Raw genomic sequence first — 23,149 nt, 5'->3', positions numbered from 1 at the left:
CCGACTTATTATAAATGGTAGGTATATTAGGTATATATACCCTGCACTCATAAAGTTCGCGTCAAAGACCACATTGCTTAAGATCCATACCAATATAATTTGCCTATATTGTGTTGGTGTATAACTACGGTCTACGGTTAATTGAACTGAACAGAATTCAATATATACTGTTCAACTGTTGTGTACACTTGCTTATAATTAAAAGAACATAATAATATGTCATATGTTTTATTTACTTCTGATTTTTATTTTATTTATAATAGAAGCAAAAACATAATATAAAATATTATTATGCTATATTTGAATATTTCTTAAATAGTTTTTTAGACTTATATTTACAACTGATAGAGTTATCTACATCGTCATCGAAACACTACGGACAACATAAGTGCATAAAATACAATACTATAATAATGTACAGACATACAATATATAGGTTAGATTCTAAACATTATATATGTATTATATAGTAAGTTATACATCATAATGTTATATTAAAGCTACGAATATTGTTTTCTCTAAACACAGATTATCATTAAAGGTTTTATATAATAATTTGTTTTATATCGTACATTTGCTCCAATATTAAAATGCTATAATAAAAAATATACAACAGTATGTATATTTGTACATAATATACCATTTAAAAGTCTATTTGAAACAGTTTTAAAACACTGAAAATAAGTTTCATGCCTCGTCTCGTCTCCTCTTCGCAAAATTTAACGGTCCAACCATTGTTTCCAAACCTGAAATTAAAAAAAGATCAATCAATAAAATTCCTATTATAGTATTATATTATATGATGATTAAAAATTAACTTGGTCCGGGAACTTTTAAGATAGATTTTTTTATTTGTTGTAATTTTTAAGCAGATAGCCCTATTCGTAAAGGTTGTTATCAACAAATAAGACACGATATATTGTCAGTATATTATTATTATTATTTGATTAGAGGGAATACCCGTGGCAACATACGATAGACCATTGGGTGTGGGGCGGTACGGTATAGAGGTTATTTTCGTGTATTTCTTTGTAGGTTTTTAAGTTGGTAGGGTTTAACACGTATTTGTATATGTGTGGCAAGGATATGTTGCTAAAAACCCCGGGTGGTCGCCCATCTGGGAGTTAGCATCTGCGGCTGATACGTACGCTCAGTGCGTTTCCGCAGATTGAGCGTATAACCGTCGCGACTCACTAAGCCACTATCATATTATTATTTTGTCAATAAATCATCATAAATAACAAGATTTACTTGTCTACAATAGGTATAAAGTAATAGTGAAAATAAGTTGACTATTTTTTTTTTTAACATTGTGTTATTTATATTATTATCTTAAAAGTAGACGAGTCTATTTTCTTGCAATCAAATAAATATTGTTTAAGTTTAATCAACCGTCAATAATATATTTATTATACTATACAATATTTTTTCAAATAAAAATAATTAAATCTGTTTTTATGATTATAAAAGTATACAATTTAAAAATTAATATTGATGGAAAATAAGGTTAAGATGATAAAACACTCATAAATTGTAATTTAATTACAGTACTAAAAATTGTGCATTAGTTGGTTTTAAAATTTGATAATACTTTTTTTTTCATCGACATATTATATATATATTATTTAATATTTATAAATAAGAATGATTTAATATATGTACTAATCACACATTTCCGGGTATTTATTTTTCGATAAAAACAATATTCTATTCCTTTTTATCAATACCCTCTATACAGTGAATGTTATGTTAGGTATATCATATTGCGTTACTAACAAAATTTACTATAGATAAAGCGCTATAACATATCAATTTGGAGAAATAAAACATGGAGCGACCTCGAAATTATTATTTTTTTATAAATTCTAGCATTATACACACAAATATAATGATATATAATATAATACGATGGTCGCGGTATAGGTATATAAAATACGTAGGAATTTCAACTTTATTATATTATACAAGACGGTGGATAACAGCGTACCTACATAAAAAAAAAAATAAAATAGGAAAACCGAATCGACGGGTTAAAAAAATAATAATACCTAATAATAATAAACGTTGCTGTAAACTAATAATAAGCCGTTTTATATGGCGATTAGCGTGTGTGTAATGTGTATAGAGGTCAGAAGATGTGTCTCGTATAGGTACACGAATGCACCATGCCCCTCGTCCAATATAATATATAATACCATGTAATATTGACGTGTATAACTAATATTTAGATTATAGTTTTTTTCTCTATTATTTTTTATACCCTTGAAACACCGCTCAACACACACACAATTATAATATATACACCTTATAGATCCACTGCCTGCTCGGTACGCGGCGAGGTCACACGTACGGATAACCGGATTGTTTTAATATCCAAAAATATTAATTTATCACTGAGTCTATATAGTAGCCAATTAGGCAATCCTGGATTGCAGTATTAACGCCATTAACCTCCGATACAAAATCGGTTTTACACAATTTTTTTCCCGATCCGCATAGAATCTTCTCTATAAATATTGGCGGCGCTACGCATTTGAACATCATGCAGTTATTCTATAGATCAAACGTGTAATATAATTTACATAATTCCATAATAATGATGTTATAACATAAGTTTATCTGAAGTATAAGTCCGATATTATAATGTTTAATATACATAATAATATGTATATGAATAGCTTAATATTATATGATTTTATTGTGTATAATATATACGTGGTGAAAATTCTGAAAATGTTTAGCAAACTTGTTTCAATTGAATGGCATATTCATCGTCATGATGATAATACTAATGATTTTGATTTCTTTGATTAGGTTATTTGAATATTTTTCTCAGAATATTGAACCATCACACGCATTTTCTACGAATAATAAAAATAACGAATGACAAAAAAGTCTTCATAGGTACCTATGTTAAGTTTTCAGTTTTTATTTAAAAATATAAAATTGAATAATTATAAAAAATAAACCACATTTGTATTGAAAATGACATTACTTTTAACTCATCGAGCTATATTTAGTGACTAATGACTATTGTGAATTGTCTAATTAGATCATCTTTTCTCAACCTTTTTAGTGTTGTGACCCCCAGAATAGGAATAAAATATGGACAATTACTTCGCGACCCCCCCTATCTATATTAGGTATCAAATTTAAAATTTGAACAGTAAAAATAAAAATATCCAATCATTATCCAAACGAATTATACCACTTTGAATATCAATGTATAACTACTACCTATGTGTAATAATTTAAGCTTATCACAGGTAAACGTTATGTTATATTTAAATCAGCGTTTTATTATTTTTGACCTACGCGACCCCCTGGCTGAGAAACGCTGGTCTAGAGTGCGATACCGTAAATGACATACCGATTTAAATTATTAGGACGATACACAATATACACGTCAAAAAAATACTGTGTGTTAAAATAATATAATATATTGTAATATAATAATGTGTGGACTAAAATAGAAGATCATTTCCGCGGAAGACTAAATACATTTCGAGTAAAATATGTTTCACATTGAAAGTTTATTTCATCAATTTCAATCAGTACCAGTGTTAATTCAAACAAAAAAATTTGTTTGTTGGTCAAGTGAACGCTGCATGTATACGGAATAATTGTTAAATATTAAGATGATAGACGATGTTTATAAATAAAGATGTAATAAAAAAATGATGTGAATGTTCGAAAAGCATTATGTACCTATAATCCCTGATAAGTGATAAGGTGTCGTCGACAAACACAAAACATGGTTTAGGTACGTTGAGCGTCCAGCAGTATATATTATACACACATCACGTGGTATACGATCTAAAGCAATAACAATATACACTATACATATTATACACGAGTATGTAAAAAATATAATTATAACACGTCTTGTGTCGTCGCGGTAATGGCCAAACGTTTATATATATAGGCACAAAACACATGCACACGTGGTGGTCGTAATTTACTTTGGGCGTACAGTAATAATAATATTCCATCGGGTTATTTATTTATTATTATTATTTCACCGCGTTCTTTGAGGACGCGACGTGTGTGCATTGCCCTCGCACGAACACGCAGACACGTTGGTGCCTATAAATATAGTATTATTATATATAGGACTTAGGTATACCTATATACAGCAGAGAGCCCGAACAGAGCAGACAGCTTGACGCTACGGCATTCCATTCAATGGTACAATAATATATAGACACTCACACTCGCACACACACACATACATTTATATACGTCTCGTAGGCATATTACATACACATAATATTATCATGCGTACGCGTTATAGTTATAGCGCGTTATAATATTATGGGTCCAGTGTCTGAGTGTCGGACCGATGGTGGCAAACGTATTATAACTATCCTCACGACGACGACTTCTCGACCGACATTAAATATATAATATTATCATGTATATTATACTATTATTCGCCCGCACGCGTTTACCTACTAAATAAAAACCCTTGGATATAAGTGCAAAATATATTACTTTTATTATATAAGTAACACACATCATGCACATACAATTATGTACGTAATCGGTGGCCTTTAAAAGCATCAAAATCACGTACAAAATGAGCATTACGTTGCCGACCTGTCCTGTTTAATACGGTATTTTTAATTTTAAAATACAATTTTTCACATTGGCGAAAATAGGTGGGGACTCGAGAAGACTTATTTTCCCCATATTTTTGCCAAGTCCCCCCAGTTCAAAAGTCAGTTATAGTATTGAGCATATATAATTTTTAGAAAATATTATAGGAGGGGCTTTAGTACCTACCCCAAAATAATTTGTCAATTCGCGCCAATGATTTTTCATATTATTTTTTAATAATTGTTCTTATTAATTATTCATATTTTCAAAGATAAACATATTAGGTATACTCTTATACGTATATAATGATAAGAAGTACAAGGTACAAAGATACGGCAGTCAACGATCTGCTTTCGCATTTCAATCACCTATAATCGATTAATATTATATATTTTATATGATGTCTTATGCGTATTGCGTATACAGTTAAATTCCGAATTATAAATGTTTTGCATGGGTGCAGATTGTGCAGTATACCTACCAATATTTGGAGTTCGCGATCTACAAAATAGTCAAAACCGCTCGTTATAAAATTATATCATAATCTGCTGATCAGAGTAGCTGCATGTTCCCTTTTTATTAAATTAAAAAGTTTTTAATCCTCCCATTATATATGGGTAAGTAACCGACTCGTGACTACACGAGACGTATTCAACTATACAAATAACGGCCGAAAATATAGCCAATAGAATTAGTATATTATGATATTAAGGTGTTCATAGAGGTAGGTATAATAAGTATACACATTAGGTATATACATTATAAAAATATGTATAGGTTCATAGCTCATGGTTATACAAAACAAAACAACAATATTGTTTAATAATTTTAAATAACCTATTATAGTAAATACGATATCATAAATCAATAACATAATCGCGACATTCATGAATTATTATTTTTTTAATTTAACCAATCGGGGGTAGAGATGTCTTGGCATATGATAATATCCACTATAATTTTTGCCCTACAGATATGCCAATGGCTATATCTATACTCTCATTAAATGTATTCATCGCGATTGTTAATACTTACCTAAGTGCCGTAAAATAGGATGACTTGCATCAGTTGCATCTAATGTTGGTAAGAAACTATTTTACATTTTATACCTTTATATGAAGTTTAAACTTTAAAATAAACGTATCTATGATATATTTTCTGGATTATGATACATAAAACTCACAAAATAATGATGGTATAGATAATACTACGAGTACCTATAACATTGTAACCCTGTATTCATATAAAAAATAAGCATTTTGTTAATGTCTACGGAATAAGACATACTATTACAACTCCCAAAAACTAGCAAGTTTGTACCACGAGAATATTTACTAAAAATATTATAAGAAGAATTATATGCTCAAACAATATTTTAAGTTATGAGCTTCAAACTCTTTGGTAATCGTAAAAGTAGTAAACCGTAATACTAGTATAATATACAAGTATAATGTATTGAAAATTTGAAATATCTTAAGCATTCTAATTTGTAGTATCATATATGTGGCACTTATTTATATTTTACGCTAATAGTGTACACAGTATACCCATAAAAAAAATAACTATATTCATATTAATCGTCTTGATAAAAGTATATTATATAAATAAATCATAAAAACAAAACGTTAACGACTTAATTGCGTGTTAAAAATTAATTTTCATAGGTTAACCTATTGCAGGATATTTAAATATTCCAAAGACCCTCCACGCGGTGAGATTGTGTATATTATTATAATTACAGTATAATTGTGAGTATATATATTCATCGTATAATAATTAATAAATAACAGATAACATATTTTTGAAAAACACATCATATATTGAAATATTACATATGTGTATGACATTAAAATATTTTATTATACTACACGTATACCTGTGGTAATTAGTAACGTAAATATTTATTATAAGTAATAGGTACTTTTTCTACAATTACTCGTTCGGGGTACCAGTTTAGGATATCCATTAGTAAGTTTCGAACCGTTATAATTATCGTGTATAATAATAATTACAGTATTTATTTTATTGATCGTTAATGGCTCGATATGTCAGCAATGGAAGTTGAAGCTTAATAATAACTTTAATAAAATGATTTATGGGTAGGTAGGTGAGCTAATGAGGTAGCTGGTAGCATATAAAGTCATACCTTTCAATATATTATTATTATACTCGTATGTGCCTATATAATCTATATGCTTATATTGTATATAGGTACCAATGCCAAAATATATCTATAAGGAGTCAACCGAGATGAAGCCAATTATTTCAGAACAGTATTTTAATACAAAAACCACCTTATTTTTTTATAAGGAAATGAATACTAAATATTTAAGAATATCATTTAAATTGTTCATCGTATTAAATTATTTATTTTATAAAAAGAATTTTGTAACTAGGAAATATTTAATGCGACATAGTTATTTTAATTTAATAGTACCATTTTCACATAGTATCAAATACATATTATTATTTTATACTATTTAAGATTATAAAAAAAATTTCTTTTTCCCTATATATACGACACATTTAAATGTTAATTTAATAACACTATAAGTTAGATAAAATTAAAAATTAATTTCATTAATCATGAACTTAGAGTGAAATATATTTTTTGAAAATTTGCCAAAATTAAAAATATCGATTTTTCCATTATACGATATTTTTATAATAATTTATAGAATTCAACACCAATTGCTACGTTTTAAAGTTAATATGTTACAACTATATTTATTTAATTGAATTATCGATCCAAGGTTTAATCTCATTGTTACTTTTAATATTAATATAATACATACCTAATATGATATGTGCCATGTGCATGTAGGTATAATATATGCATTTATTTATTAATCATTGGAATTAAACTAACGCGTAGGTATAAAAATACAAACTTGAATATTTGGTTTTGGTCGTTTATTATATTATTATTAAAATTTCGAGTAGGTATTTAATAAGAAGACGTAATCAGTAATAGGTAATAAGTTAAGTGGGATCAAACATTCAGAACGAAATAATATTCTATAAGATAATGACTAATAAACACGACTAATACTCAATATGTTATACATTATTCATAAAAATTATATTTTGTTCAATTTTAACTTAAGCACCTGATGTAGTGATGCTGAGTAAATATAACATATAGCAGCTTTAAGTATATAAATTATGTTATGCACGTAACACATATGAATAACTAATTTGTAATAATTACATACATTACAATGTGAATCGTGTTTGAACAAATCTATAAAATATATGATTTAACTAATAATAGCATCGATGCTGCATATTATATTTATATACATAGAATACCAATGTCAATTGATTCTACACAAAAACATAAATACACTTGTTAGAAGAAGACGAACAAGTTCTAAAATCAAATCTTAAAGTATATAAACATAATTATTATTTAAGTATACAATGATTATTTAAATTATTAAATCTTATTTTTTCATTTGAAATTAAATTCACAAATTGAATATAAAAAATTTAAATTTACTTATACTGATTTGTAAATTACATTTCAAAGACCCCGCGCATTTATGCGCACGAACGCTTATTTGTTGTAATATTATTGTATAGTATTTTACCGTTATACAAATCAAATTGAAAAAGATTGTTGATTATTGGTTGCCATTGCCACAAATGATATGTCAATTTCAATCAAATATATATTTTACAGAATGCGTATAGACCAAATAATGGCAATCGTGCAAAGTGTAATATACAACTACTATATCTACCGAGGCAATCATAAATTCTACTACAGTATGCCAGTTAGTAATTATACCTGTATAAACTATACATTTTCTGTTTTACAGCCATAAATTTAAAAAAAAAAAATAAGGTAATAAACATAACAATAAATCAAATCCCTTAACAATTTTTGACTTTCATAAAACAAATTTAAAAAACGTATCGTCTATATATGTATTTATGACATTATGTGATTTGTCAACAGCGTGGATATGCAGGTGAGTGGGATGACTGACAATACAGAAAAATTATCATTAAAACAACACGTGTATATTTGGCGTAAAGATTATGTTATATACTATGTACCTACTCATGTGGGTAGCACGATTGACTTACATTTATTTGTAATTAATCATAATACAGGAGAATCCATATACTACGAAGTCTCATTAGCAACAAAAATCTATACCTATCTACCTACTTTGTAAGCTTATCTAAATAGTAAATGATTGTTTATTTAATTAATTTGGCATAGAGATTTTAAGAACGATGTTAATATTAATAATATTAATAATATTAATAACAATCCTTATTTAGGATCATTGACATCTCCCCGCTCTCTCTATTAACCATTTAAACACCGTTCAGAATAAAAATTAAAAAATATCATGGCCAAAGCTCAACGGGAACATTGAATGATTAAAAATTACAGTGATATTATTGTATGGTATTATTGGTTTAATGGTACCTATGCATACGCATGTAGTTATGCACTATATAACTTATACCTTTATAATATGCAGTTTTATTTTTTTTTAATTAAATTTTCATTTTGCACTTACATTTATGCATTCAAATAGTGTATCATATAACTGTATCGAACAGTCTTTGTTGAAAATAGTTGCACACTTATTTATGTACCTAGTCGGAATATAGTTTTGGATCATAATAACATATCATAGTGGTGTGAGCGTGTGAGTCCGTTTAGACTTAAACATTAAAACACAATTTGTTTCATCGATGATAATAAAATAAATGAAACTATATTATGTATACATACTATGGTGTATAATATATTAGGGCTAATCGACTTTCGTGGTCACAGCGACCCTCGGGGGCCACCAGCAAACGTGTTGAGTCGTTCGGTCACTTTTGAAAATCTTACCGCCAGTACAGGTACCCATATTAAATAATGCGTTCTAAAATAATACTATATTAATATGATTTAAAATTTTTTCAACTTGTGGGATTAAGAAAATATGTTTTGTAATTTATATTATTATTATGTGTTTTATATAGGTATACTGCTCAAAACACCAACGCGGGCGTATATATACGATACAATGTATCCCCTGAAGTCTATACTATTATTATTATATAATATATATTATTTCAATGTACTCGTACCTATTTAGTATCATGTAAGTACCTACTACCTACAACTTAGAAGATGTTTGTGCATCAACAGTGAATAAATATAAGTAATTATTGAATATATTATATATATAGCTATTTGTAACAATGTGCATCAAATGCAAACGCTCTCAGAAGAACAGTATAAAATATGTGTTATACATATAAGAAAGTATTTTATTCAGAAAGTCAGAAATGAACAGTATAGAATCCGAATATCTATAAATAACCAGAGAAATCAGATGACCAACTTCGAATTTCAATCAAAATAAATGGATTATTAAAATAAATGTACTACTTTATGAATACTATTGTAGAACGTAATTCGTTTTTAATTTTATAATTTAATAAACTAAAAATAGATTATAATATTTTGTCGATGAATATATTCGCATGACGCTATAATGATGATATAATTATTATTTTAATTGGTATTTTGATCCATAATTTGAATTTCTAAATGTAGGTACCCAGTGAAAAATAATCTTTACAATTTAACTCCATCTATCTGAATAATGTTATAACCTTGTTGATGTTTCAACAATAATATAATATAAAAAGCATACAATAAAATATTTTGAAAATTGGATCTTCCGTTCTTATTTATGGTGGATTCTGGAATAACTACATAAAAAAAAGGCCATTGGCCTAAAATAAAAAATACAAGGTACCTAAAAATGTATATTTTGATTTCAAATTTATGATAGATAATTAGTGTACTGCAGTACAAAATATTTAAAAGTCAATATTCATTATTTACTTCGTATTTAATTACATTGTTTTTTTTTTTAAATAGAATTCATGATAGAAATATTTTGGAAACCACTTTTAATTTAAAAGTAAATGCATACAAGTAAAATTCCATTGAATTTCCTCTTATTTCTGAAATAACCTGAGAGGCAACATGATTAAAAAACGGGTAAACAAGTTCCTTTGGAAGCATATCAGAGGTGCAAAGAATATAATTTCAGTAAATCTGTAATAATATAGAGCGTTAAAAATACTGTTGTAATACTAAAGTCTAAAATAAATATTTTTGTTTTCTAGGTTTTCTGTGGTAAGTTATAGATAGTAATTAGACCGAAAAATCCGTAATACAATTTACAATTGAATTATTTTTTATTTTATTTAAAGCCTCAACAGCTAAGGTTATTGCCTTATTGGCTTTCATTTTAAAGATACGTTATTAAACTATATATAATTTAAATTATTACATTGTGATAGATTTCAGAGTATTATACAAGAAAGAGGAGAAAGATAGAAACCGAAAAAAAAGGTCAATATAATTATATAATTATAAAGTTTAGTTCTTTGCAGTAGAAACATTATGATGCTGCTGCAGATATTGTATTCTATGTTCCTAATATACTTTATCCTAATATACTTTAACAATTATGTATATAATAGTATTATACGAAATCTTGTTAATACACCAAATGTCTTACGACGACACGAAAAATCTTATAAATGTATATACAAAAAATAAATGGTTAATTATCTGGAATACGCAAATACCAAACTTAATGATATTAAAAGAGATACCTATCGTTGGTAAATCCAAAGTTTAACCTTAAAGAATATACAGTACTTAACAGACTTCGCATTGGGCACACCAAAATCGCACACGGATTCCTGATGGCAAAAGAAGAGCCATTTGTCAAACCTGTGGAACTATGTTAACCGTCAAAGACATATAAGTGCCGACTGTTTATTGTACAACCAAGAACGAGTTGAGCACATGCATGATATCATATACAACCTGGACTCCGTACTCAGTCCCAATCCTAAAAATTATTGAGATTTATTGAATTTTTTAAAACACTATAAACTGTATAATCATATATATATATGTATATATATATATATAAATGTACATCCAAATTTTATTTATAACCTATCTTTGTAAATATCGTTGTAAACACTTATTCATACATATTTTTTAACTTTCTGTAACTAATGGCCTTTGCTGTTGATGTTTTTTTGTGATCAATAAAAAAAAAAGAAGTATTATACATATTTTGTTTATTATATAAGAAGTATAGTAAGTTAAGTATAATAGAAGCGTCAGACAAAATATGCAAAAATAATAGGTAATATTTAAATAAATGTTGACACATTTGATGTTAATTGTCTCTATAATTTCGTCATTTTATGGGGTTGTGAAAACTTAAACTTAAAATATAATATTGAGTGTATCTGGAAAATATTTTTTAGATCCTACATGTTTTAATAGTTTATTGTATTGTTAAATCTTTTAATCTAAGATGCACCCTATATATATAATGTTATATTCCTTTGTAGGTAATTACATTTTAGTATTACAATGTTCCACTTTTTGTACCTAATCACTTTATACTTAACGTAATATATTAATATGGCATTATGGTCTGTAATATTATAATATAGGTATACAATCGATCGTTTATCATAACTAATTTCAGGTAATCGTGTATCAGAAGTTATGAACCCTCGGCTTTTTGTATCCTCCCACATTATTATAATTCAGGTCATGGCTAAGGTTGTTTCATGTCAATTGTCCACACATAATATTTTTTTTTTACCAAAGAAAGTATTAATATTTATTAATTTATTATTAAATAGCATTATTTTTGTGATGTTTGGTATTTTTAATGTGTTTATTCTTTAATATTTTAATAATAATAAATTAATAAATATTGTATTATTAAAATAATATAATAACCGACTACAATAAAAGTCAATCATATATTATATGTTTTTAATTTAAGAACATGACTATACAAACAATAATAGGCCTAGGTAATAGTTTGTTTATTTTGATGACAAATGTCTCTAGCTAATTACTACGTCTATTTCATGTAGGTAGGTACAATGTGTCTGTGTAGTCATGTAGGTTTATTATGAAGGTGAACATTATGTTGGTGTACAAACTACAAAGCAGTCGAGGAAGTATAGTATAGCAAGACACACAATGTACACAAGAACATTAATCAAACACTTAACTATGTTATATTATGGTACCGAACACCGTGCCTTCAACACAATTAGGTATGTTGTTAACTAATCTGTCCAACAAACCAACAAACATGGTGCCAAATAAAGTAGACACATACGATGCCAGCCATTGTACTGTTGTCTGTTTGTTTAAATAATTCTATTTTAAACGGTTCGTCGATTACTCATCAACGAACGCGTATTACATACAGACGTGGGCACAGACAGACAACAACACAATATGTTATATTATAATATCACAAGTAAGTACGTACATGACTACAAAACATCAAATATTTATACATGGAATACAGTAAATAACACCTAAGGTGTTCAATTGATTGTACTTTGTATACGTGCCCATAATCAATCTGATATATAGGTACGTTAGTACGTCACATGATGGGAAGTTTTTTTTCATGTGGATATTCACTTTGCAGTGAAAAATATGGATTTTAGAACTTTGCATAAAATGGATAGATATTTATGCAACATTGTGACACTTTTTCTTGATCTATGCATATAAATATATTGTATTATCCATTACCATTTTATAGAACCAGAATTGAGTATTTATTAATACATAACACCTAATATCTTCAATAAATTAAACTATTTTTAGTAGTTTAGTTACATATTATCATAGAACAGTATTATACTCGTTTATAATTAAAATGTACCTAATATATATTTTAATGATAAAAATATTATAGAAGTGAAACGAAAAAAACATCAAACGCTTAAACTGCATAATATAGAACAACTAGGTACTCATAAATAGTAATTTATCACACATGGATACATATAGTTGCATTATGCGCAATGAGTTAACCAATATAAACCGTAGGAATACATTACCTATAACATCAAACAGATTTAATAATATTCACAAGACCATAAAATTACACACGTAAAACAATTATTACCTATAGCATAAAATACAATTAGGTTAACCGCGGTCTGAAGCGTGATTAAAATGTCTCACCACCACTTCAGGCGCAAATCTGGAAACATTTCGACGCATAAACCATACATTATTATGTACCTAGTATCTTAACACGGATGCGTATATGTATATAATGTAAACGCGTGAAATTGAATTAGATTAATATCGCGCACTGTGCAGTTATACATAAATAATATACACATAAAAGTACCAAAAATAACAAGGTGCGGACTGTGGAGAAATTTATAAAAAAATACCGTGCGATCAAAAAGTTCCACCGTGGTGATTACCATATCATGACTATCTTCATCATTATTATTATCATCATAATCATCATTGCTATATAATACACATAAGTTGTATGTACTACAACTGCATAAAGCCATATATAGGTAATAAGTTCACACCACAGAAGTACTGACTAGTGACTACAGGCACTGTAGTATAGGCATACTATACACAACGGCTGGGCTGCAGCACAACGCTTATAATATCACACTTTTTCTTCTTTTTCTCTTGTACGCAAATATAATAATAATATTACAATATTATGTTGTTGTTTTTTTGTGTGTACCTATCCTTCAGTAATGTTATTATCATATATGTACATAATGTGCTCGATTATATTATAGGTACACGAACACGTTTTGTCTTATAATTTTTTTATTTCGTTGCGCGTCGGCGAACCATTAGCGATCAACAAACACACACGGTAGACCGGGTAACCAACAGACACCAACACACACACGGTAGACCGCCAGACCGAGCAACATACACATACACACACATGAGTATACTAACACGTATATGTGCATTATATATTTATATAAATAGGATCATGTACTAACTGTAGAACGACGACGAGGATTGAGCGAGAGACCGCTCTGCTGCAAGTCCGATACGTCATATATATAATATACTTTTCTCGTATACCTATTATAATATTATTATGGGTGTTACGGCGCGGGCCAGAGGATAGTCGTATTATCTACCTACCTACCTATCTATATAGGTATAAGAACATAATATATCATACATGTAATGCGTACGCATTATATACACGGGTACTACAGGTACGGTCCAGGTGTGGGGCAATTAGCCGGTGCCCAGTAATTAGGGTGCGCGAGCCGACGCGGCGGACGTGATGCGAGTCTGTTTCCCTCTCCGTCGCGCATTCCACCGATGATTCTTCGACGCTCCACGCCGAGTCGACGACGGTCCGCACGCCCGTTGGAGGTGGACGTGACGGGTTTTTTCTTCCGCTCCTCTGCTCGCGCATCATCGCCACCGCCGCCGCCTTGTCTCGACTCTCGTGGTACATCGACTCGTCACAAATATACACATTATGTATATAGCGCGTATATAATTCGACAATAACAATCGGTACCTAACCAGGTGTTTACACACACTGCCCATATAGGTCCGGTAGCGTATTTACACGCACTCACCGCTCCTCAGCATCACCGTAGGTATATATTATATACATTGCATGCCTGAACCCCAAAAATAAAATAATATTATTATAATATAGGTTTAAGGTTGTTGAAGTATAAAATATATGCTCCTGCGGAACACGGCAGGGATGAGTCGCATGTGAGATTTATAATTATAATAAGTAGGTACTTATACCTGTGCACATAGTACTCAATAATACCTGTACTCAATTACCTATATGGAAAGTTTTATGCAAAACAATACAGATACACTCATCATTGGCGGCTAAATATAGAAATGTTTTCAACTCCTAGCTCTAAATACATACTTATTTGTAATCAATAGTCAATATTGTTTAGCAAATTGTTCCTTTTATCAACTAATAAATCAATATCAAAAATTCACTGAAGATGACTAAACTCAGCAATCTCGATAGTTTCTTATGTTACAATAAACCAACAAAGTGTGCCTGAGACGTCCCGAGGTTTAAAAGTAATATAAATATTATATAAATAAAATAATTCAACCATAGGATTATTTCATTTCTCAAACATATTGATATGTATAACGCAACCTAGTGAATTATATGTATTTATTGTTATTCAACTAATATTTATATCGTTGTAAGCTAACTATGAATAATAATAATTAAATAAGCAGTTCAAACGCGAATAATTTATATCATTAAGTAAAGGAATAACTTTCTTGTTTTTTTCTCATTTTTTTTTTTAAGTTAAATAAAAAATAAGCTTAAGACGTTAATTTAAAATTTAATAAAAACATAATTAATTTTATAGTTATGGTGTGTTATTCTAGATCTAGACTCTAGTTCGCATTTGGTTATAATGACTACAAACATAACCCCACGGAGTGAACTGTGAAGTATGCAATTTAAGCATTAGAAGAACTATAGCAAAAAAAACCCGATTTACTAATTTGGAACAATTATTGTTACGAATAAATTAGCTTTTAGTTAATTGATTAATAATAAAATAAAATATAATATAATTAATTAATTAATTAATTACATCATACTTTTAACGAGAAAAGTGCGTGTTAAAAAATCAGCATCATCCCTCATTCCCTCCCCGAGACAAAATCATTTGACCGCACCCGCTGACTATTGTAATTGTGTTATATACTATAAGTATATACTGTATCACATTGGATAAATATATAATAATATAATACTATATCCGCGGAACAACGTAGGTATAATTTTGCCGTATATATTATATATTACATACACAAGTACCTACCTATGGGCTATGAATGTACACAAATACTTAATAGTTTTTCCTGTAATTATTGGGACACGCTGCGCCAATTTCCGCGGTGTAAGGGTTTTCCGGGCGTTCCATTTAGGTATAATAATATTAAAATACTGCGATAAGTGACCGTGTTGGTGTGACCGCATTACAACTTAGGTATATATACCTAACCTAATAATATTATACATATCCGTAACATCGGCACCGGGACGTGCGCGCAAACCCCGTCGGCGCAGCGAGCAGCGCAACTATATATATTTTTTTTAAATTACTGTTGTTTGGTTTTCTTTTTACACCAAGCCGCGCCACGCCGCCGCGTTGATTATAACTTGTTTATATAGAATGAAACGGACGACGTGAAAAAAAATAACAAAATTAAAAAATAAATAAATATCGTAAAAAACCGGGCGTTCTTGCATTTTAATCGCCTACACGTTTACGTGCATATGGCTGTAAAATAATAAATAAATAAAAATAATAATAATGATGATGATAATAATAAAAACTATACATGCCCCGAGGCGTCATTAACTTGTCCCGCAACGAGTAACTCGGGATTAAAATATGGACCAAGTCGACTGCATGGCAGCATAGATTTAATATTTGACCATCTACCTATTAAATAATATAATATTTTATAGGGATTCCAGATAACCTTTTTAAAGCTCCGAGTCCAATTGAAGATATCAGTAAAAAAACTATGATTTTTCTTAAATATATTAAATAATATGTACAACTCAATCTATAAATTTATATTATTATATTATTGTAAGCTAATAGTAGTTATAGTAGGTAGTTGTTGATACTGTAGCAATAAAAAAAAATAGATGTATTAATATATTATACGAGTATACACGCGTGTTATTTTAAATAATAATTAACGCTGAACTCATATTATTATCATAGTTTAATATTTAATTTCAATTTTCAATACAGTCAATTTATTTATTTTTTTTGTAACAATATCTTTAGTATAATTATGTCGTTTTTTAGTAACTCAAGTTCGGACACGTTTTGCCGAGAAATATTGTCTTTCGATGTATACAGTATGGGTATACGTGACCCAAACAATTAACTGTAAGTATATAAATGTATAATCTATCGTATGTATGCATCATTATTCTTTATAATAATTATTCAATGTAAACGATCGAATATGATACGATTTACACACATGCCGTACATATAATACAATTTATTTGGTTATTTTTTATAGATGTACAATAATTAATGCTATATATAAACATAGGCTATCTGCTGTTCGATTTAACGCAAGATTCTCATCACAATAAAATAACAGTCGAATTATCGTTAAATCGGTCCTTTTGTAGGTACCATTCTATTTCTGTAACTAATTCAGTATTAACACATAATAACGCTGCAGCAAAAAGAATATCAGTATTTATAATATTATACATTGTTGTTGGTTTATGATTAAAATATTTTAAACAATGCATAATAATAATATTTACCTACCTACGTGCGTAATTTTCAGGTCGTAAAACACGAGAATTACATGCAAAAATCACGTCGTTCAAACAATAATTAACCTATAGATGAGGTGTATTATACGTCGTGTTTGTATATATCGTAAAAATTAATGTTCCTCGAAGAACACAGATCGTAGTTAAAAAGATATCCTATTGGATATGTATTATATAGGTATAAACTTTATATTACAGCTTAGCCAGCGATGAAAATAATATAATGTAAGCCTAAAACGGTAAAATTATCTACTATATGTAACACGGTATGAGAGATATGAAGTATAAACAAACTGCTAGATTTTGTAATTTTCAATAATTGTACATCTTAACGAAACAACCCAATTTTAAACCTACCATGGCTAAATAAAACATTTTCCCATCTTGAATTCATGTGCTATAATTTATTTATTTTCAGTGAATAATGTTATAAAATGGGACAATTTGTGTTGGTAGTCATAAAGTACGCAAATCGACGGCACCCTGTAGTGTTTACTATGTTCATTATGTATAATCAATGCGGTCAGACTTGACTGGTCCCTCGATCGCCATATTATCGTGTTTATAGTTAACATTAAATTATTTAGTATAATATCATATTATATAATAGGTACCTACATATAACATATTATTCATATGGAAAAACTCGGTTGTATAATTAAATGTTTCTGTACACGACGACCACCCAAAATATTCATATCATCGCTCTCGTGGTCTCATCTCGGAGACCCCCGCACATATCATAAATGAATTAAAATAATTAAATGATATAAACATATTGCTACAATATAATATAATTTGTTTTAAGCCCAATGGCCTATGTTGCCGAGGGTATATGTACAATTAAAAAATATATATATATAATATTAAAATGTATTACTCATACAATATTATTAACGTACAGTGGTAAGATGTTTTCTATGCTAAACGGCTACTATAAAAATATAATTAATTCAATTTCAAAAACAAGTAAGTTTTCAGTTTGTTATTAACTACTAATAGTTCTTCACCATGAACTATTGTTTGTATTAATTTTAGCCCTACTATAATTGTCAAATAGCCAATATATAATATATAATTTATAGTTGAATAAGAATTGACATATCAAAAATCATTCATCGAATATATCATTATTATTGCTTTAATTAAATATGACGTTGGTATACTTATGTAATACTAAACATCTGGCGTGTACTAGTCAACAAAAAATGTATCGTATAATATTTTTATACTTTATTGAGTTTATACTAGTTACAAGAACTATATGACTAGACCTAGAAACACACTCATCTAAACATTAAGCTATGGTTTTTGTAACTATAATATATAATATTAGGCACACGAGCATGTCGTATGCTATACCTACCAACAAATTGTCGGTGTCGTATGCTATCTACCGTAATTCGTATTGACGGTATCGATATTATATTTCTATATATTTTATATATTTAAAATTCCTTTAGGAATTTCTAAGTTTTATATTTTAGTATTTTAGAATTTAATATGTGTTCGTTGATCGCCAAGATCAAACGTCGTAGTTGTGTGTTTTTTATTAATTGTAAATTTATGGTTTTATAAAATGAGTACTTTGGGTGAATTATACAGAAAAATTAAATTTAATGACGAAACTTGTATAATACAATTTTTAAAAGGTTGTGATTTATTGCCTTATACAAAAATATGTACAAAGTTAAATTCTATTGGAGGAAAATTCAAAAATGTAATAGTGAGATGAAAGAAACTTTATAAAATTTATTTTTATTGTTATAAAAAAATATTTACGATGTAAAAAAAGGATTGTAAAACATGGCAATCCATTCGTAAAAAAAGCCATTTTTTACTTACACCGACAAAAATAGAAAAATAATAGTGGATTAAGTTTATGCTATAAATATTGGAACTTGTTTGGTGCTAGGATAATCAATTTAAAAATATACAAGCAGAAAAAATTACTGGTCATCACACAGTCTCAGATTGGTATAATTTGTGTTGGGACGTTGTCGACGAACAGTTTAAACATCGAGGAAAAATGGGAGGTATAGGATACATCGTACAGACTACAGATTGACGAATGTCTTTTCTAAGGCAAATGAAAGTACAATAGAGGCAGATTACGGCTTGACCTCATGATAATGCAAATTCTTATTCAGATTCAAGTTCTTGTTCTGAATTTGAAAACGATTCTGACGAAGAAAATCAAAATATTGAAAACCAAAACAGAAATTATGAAAATTTCGTTCAAGGACCTTGGGTGTTTGGTATGTGCATTGTACTACTTTCGACAAGATGATATTTTGGAACGCCTTTGTTTTATAGTTGATAAAAGAGATCGTGAAACATTCCTTCCCATAATTGTCCATAAAATAGAACCTAAAACCACAATTTATTCAAATGAATGAAGTACTCTTAAAGAACATGGTTTTCATCACCAAACAGTTAACCACAGCAAAAACTTTATATAAATCCACGTACAGGTGCTCAAAACTGCAGACTATTGAATGCTTATGGAAACACATGAAAGTAAAGTATGAAATCAGAGCTCGTAGAGCGACCAATCTTCTTGAAAGACAGTATTGCAAGAAGAATGGTGGAGATTCGTCAATCAAAAAAATGTTTTTGAATGTTTTTTACAAGATATAAAAAAAACATTTTTGTAAAAATATGAACAACTGTTAACAAACAGGGTATTTAAAATAGGACAACTGTGAACCAACAGTCATTGAGCAGGTTAGTAACTTAAGTTTGTAGATTTGTATATATGATTTTTTTGCTAGATAGAATAGGGCACATATGCGTAACTTTTTGTAGATATGATTTTTTTGGAAGATAGCATATGACACGTGTGTCACATTTTATCGTAGGTATAGTCGGTGTTTTTATAAAGGCGATAACTAGTTAACAGGCATTATTATATATTTTACATCTGAACTTCATATTTCAAAATAATTTTCGGACAAATATTTAGTTTAGAACAGAAGTATTCAAACTTTTTCATCCCGCGGCTTCTTTGGGTGTTCACAATATTTTGACGAGTCCCAAATTATTATAAAAAAGTTGAAACAAGACATGGATACAATATGGTCAATATGTTATATGGGTGATAATAACAGTGACTTCAGTACTAAAAATAAAACTTCAAATGGTCACGTCGTAAGGTGTGTCGTTTTCATTTCCATAATGATTGTAAATAATATTTATAATAATTATACAACACCTAGGTATGATGTTGGGTTTCGATGCTTTAACACGGCTCCCTTTGCAAACTTTCGTGACGCCCCTGGGAGCCGTGACGCAAAGCTTGAATACCTTTGGTTTAGAATATGAAATTAAAAATGAAAGCTGTCATTAATAAAAAAAAACCACCAGATGAAGTTAATATACATCGATATAAATAACTTATATGTATTTGATTTTATTGTTGTGAATATCATTTCATTCGGATAAAACAATCTTAAAATTTAAAATGGCCCAATTTTTGTCATGTATAATATAATATCAATCATATATTGATGACAAATCATTGTTCCAGATTTCAGAACATATAATGTACCAATTTCAAGTTAATCAAATCCCTTTATTGTCAATAACACCGCGTGTACTATAATATGCAATATACTAATATACAGTATATAACTAAAGTTTATAGATAATAATAAATACTAAATAATACTATGTAATAATATTGTATCGAAAAATGGAAATGTAACGGCGGCATAGAAACCGCAAAACAAATGTTTGTGTATCGACGGACGCAAATTTAATAAAGAATGGTCATATTATTATTATTACTATTATCATTGTAACCCGTAGTCATATTATTAAAATAACACCACTCAAACGATGTCGAGAAAGTCGTAAATTTCGTCGGTTCTACGCTGTACGGTAGGTAGGTATAGGCATATATTTTATATAGGTACACCGCAAAGATATAATATAATATAAAATATGTGTATCGAGGCCGTTATTATCATTATTATATATATAGTAATATACACATTTATATAGTCACTCAAGCGCGCGGACATCCCGACACGCAAACACATCGCGACTGATATTTATTTTACACGTTTCTCTCTCTCGCTCATCACATTGGTACCTACGGTGCATAATATTATATTATAATAATAACAACAAAATCTATGTGTATATTTTGGGTATACCGCGTTCCACTGACCACCACCGCCGTGGTATCGCGTTAATAACCATTAAAATGTTAATAACAATCGTAATAGTAATAAAGGCGATCGGCGACGGCGGGTCTCCCTTTACCCAATATATTATATTATCTGGGCGCGCGAGTGTGTGTGTGTGTGTGTGGGAATACGGTAGGTAGGTGTTGCGCCTGTGGCCCACGACCGGTTTCGAGTTGTATACACACGACACACCGATGTTTAGTTATATGTATAAATAATAATAATAATATATAATATAAATCAACCGGTTCTATACGGGACCTATCCGCGAGCGCGTTTTGTTTGTGTGCCCGGCAAATTTGGTGTGAAGCAAAGGACGCCGCCTTGCCGCCGCTGTTCGAATACACATGTATCATAGGTACGTATAATGTGGAACGGACTTGGTATTAAAAAGTATATATTATTATTATGTATACTGTGTATATACCTATAGGTTGTATGGTAATAATTTACGAGGAGAACGAAAAAAATAATAATAATAAAGAATCACCGATTTTCCCTTTAATCTATTTCGGACTTGGATAGGTAGGTATACGCGTCTTATAGACGTCCAACGTCGTCGTCATATTATAATAAAATTATATTATAGTTTCTGCCGAGGTACTTGTTCGTACAAAATACAAATCACACATACACACACACGTGTGTGTGCATATGAAGAATAATACAACAAAATTAAAACAACGACTATAAATCTGTACGAATAAGCGAATCGATGGTTTCGAAATTTATGGCTCGAGTTATTTCACATGGAAACTTTTATTTTTATTTATTATTATTTTAGGTGTTTACATACGTTTTATTACGTAGGGAAATTTTACAGTTTGAAACGTATAATAATTACGAAATACGACGAATAATGCCTACACGGGAACAAAATTTTTGTTCGGCTGACGTCGGCCGGTCGTATAGGTATAAGTAGTAAGTACCTATAATATTATTATAATATACATGCACGTTGGAGATGTTGTTATGTGTAATTATGTATTAAATGTATCGATTAAACAAACCGTCAGCGTTCTAATAAACTAGTGGGCGCATTCGCTCTGTCATTATATATATAGTGTCAATAATGCGTTTGTGGTATATATATAATGAATAATGAAATTAAACAAACTATAAAATAAAATAAACGGA

At 29.2% G+C, this 23,149-nt stretch overlaps 1 protein-coding gene and 1 pseudogene across 3 annotated transcripts in view; one reads left to right on the top strand and one right to left on the bottom strand.

Annotated features, from left to right (window-relative positions):
• Nucleotides 1–212: 212 nt before the first annotated feature.
• Nucleotides 213–23,149, bottom strand: part of LOC107165473 (uncharacterized) — a 49,261-nt gene continuing 26,324 nt past the window's right edge. For all 3 annotated transcript variants that reach the window (XM_015513718.2, XM_015513719.2, XM_015513717.2), the window contains exon 3: nucleotides 213–746. In XM_015513718.2, coding sequence (XP_015369204.2) covers nucleotides 720–746 — 27 coding nt within the window. In that variant the 3' untranslated portion in view covers nucleotides 213–719. The remainder of the gene's footprint in view (nucleotides 747–23,149) is intronic.
• Nucleotides 19,399–20,459, top strand: LOC149057562 (uncharacterized; annotated as a pseudogene).

This window comes from Diuraphis noxia, unplaced genomic scaffold (assembly GCF_037042655.1).
Source record: "Diuraphis noxia isolate RWA-SAM2 unplaced genomic scaffold, SU_Dnox_SAM2 contig0003, whole genome shotgun sequence".
NCBI classification, from domain to species: domain Eukaryota; kingdom Metazoa; phylum Arthropoda; class Insecta; order Hemiptera; family Aphididae; genus Diuraphis; species Diuraphis noxia.
This window is presented reverse-complemented; position numbering and strand designations above follow the sequence as displayed.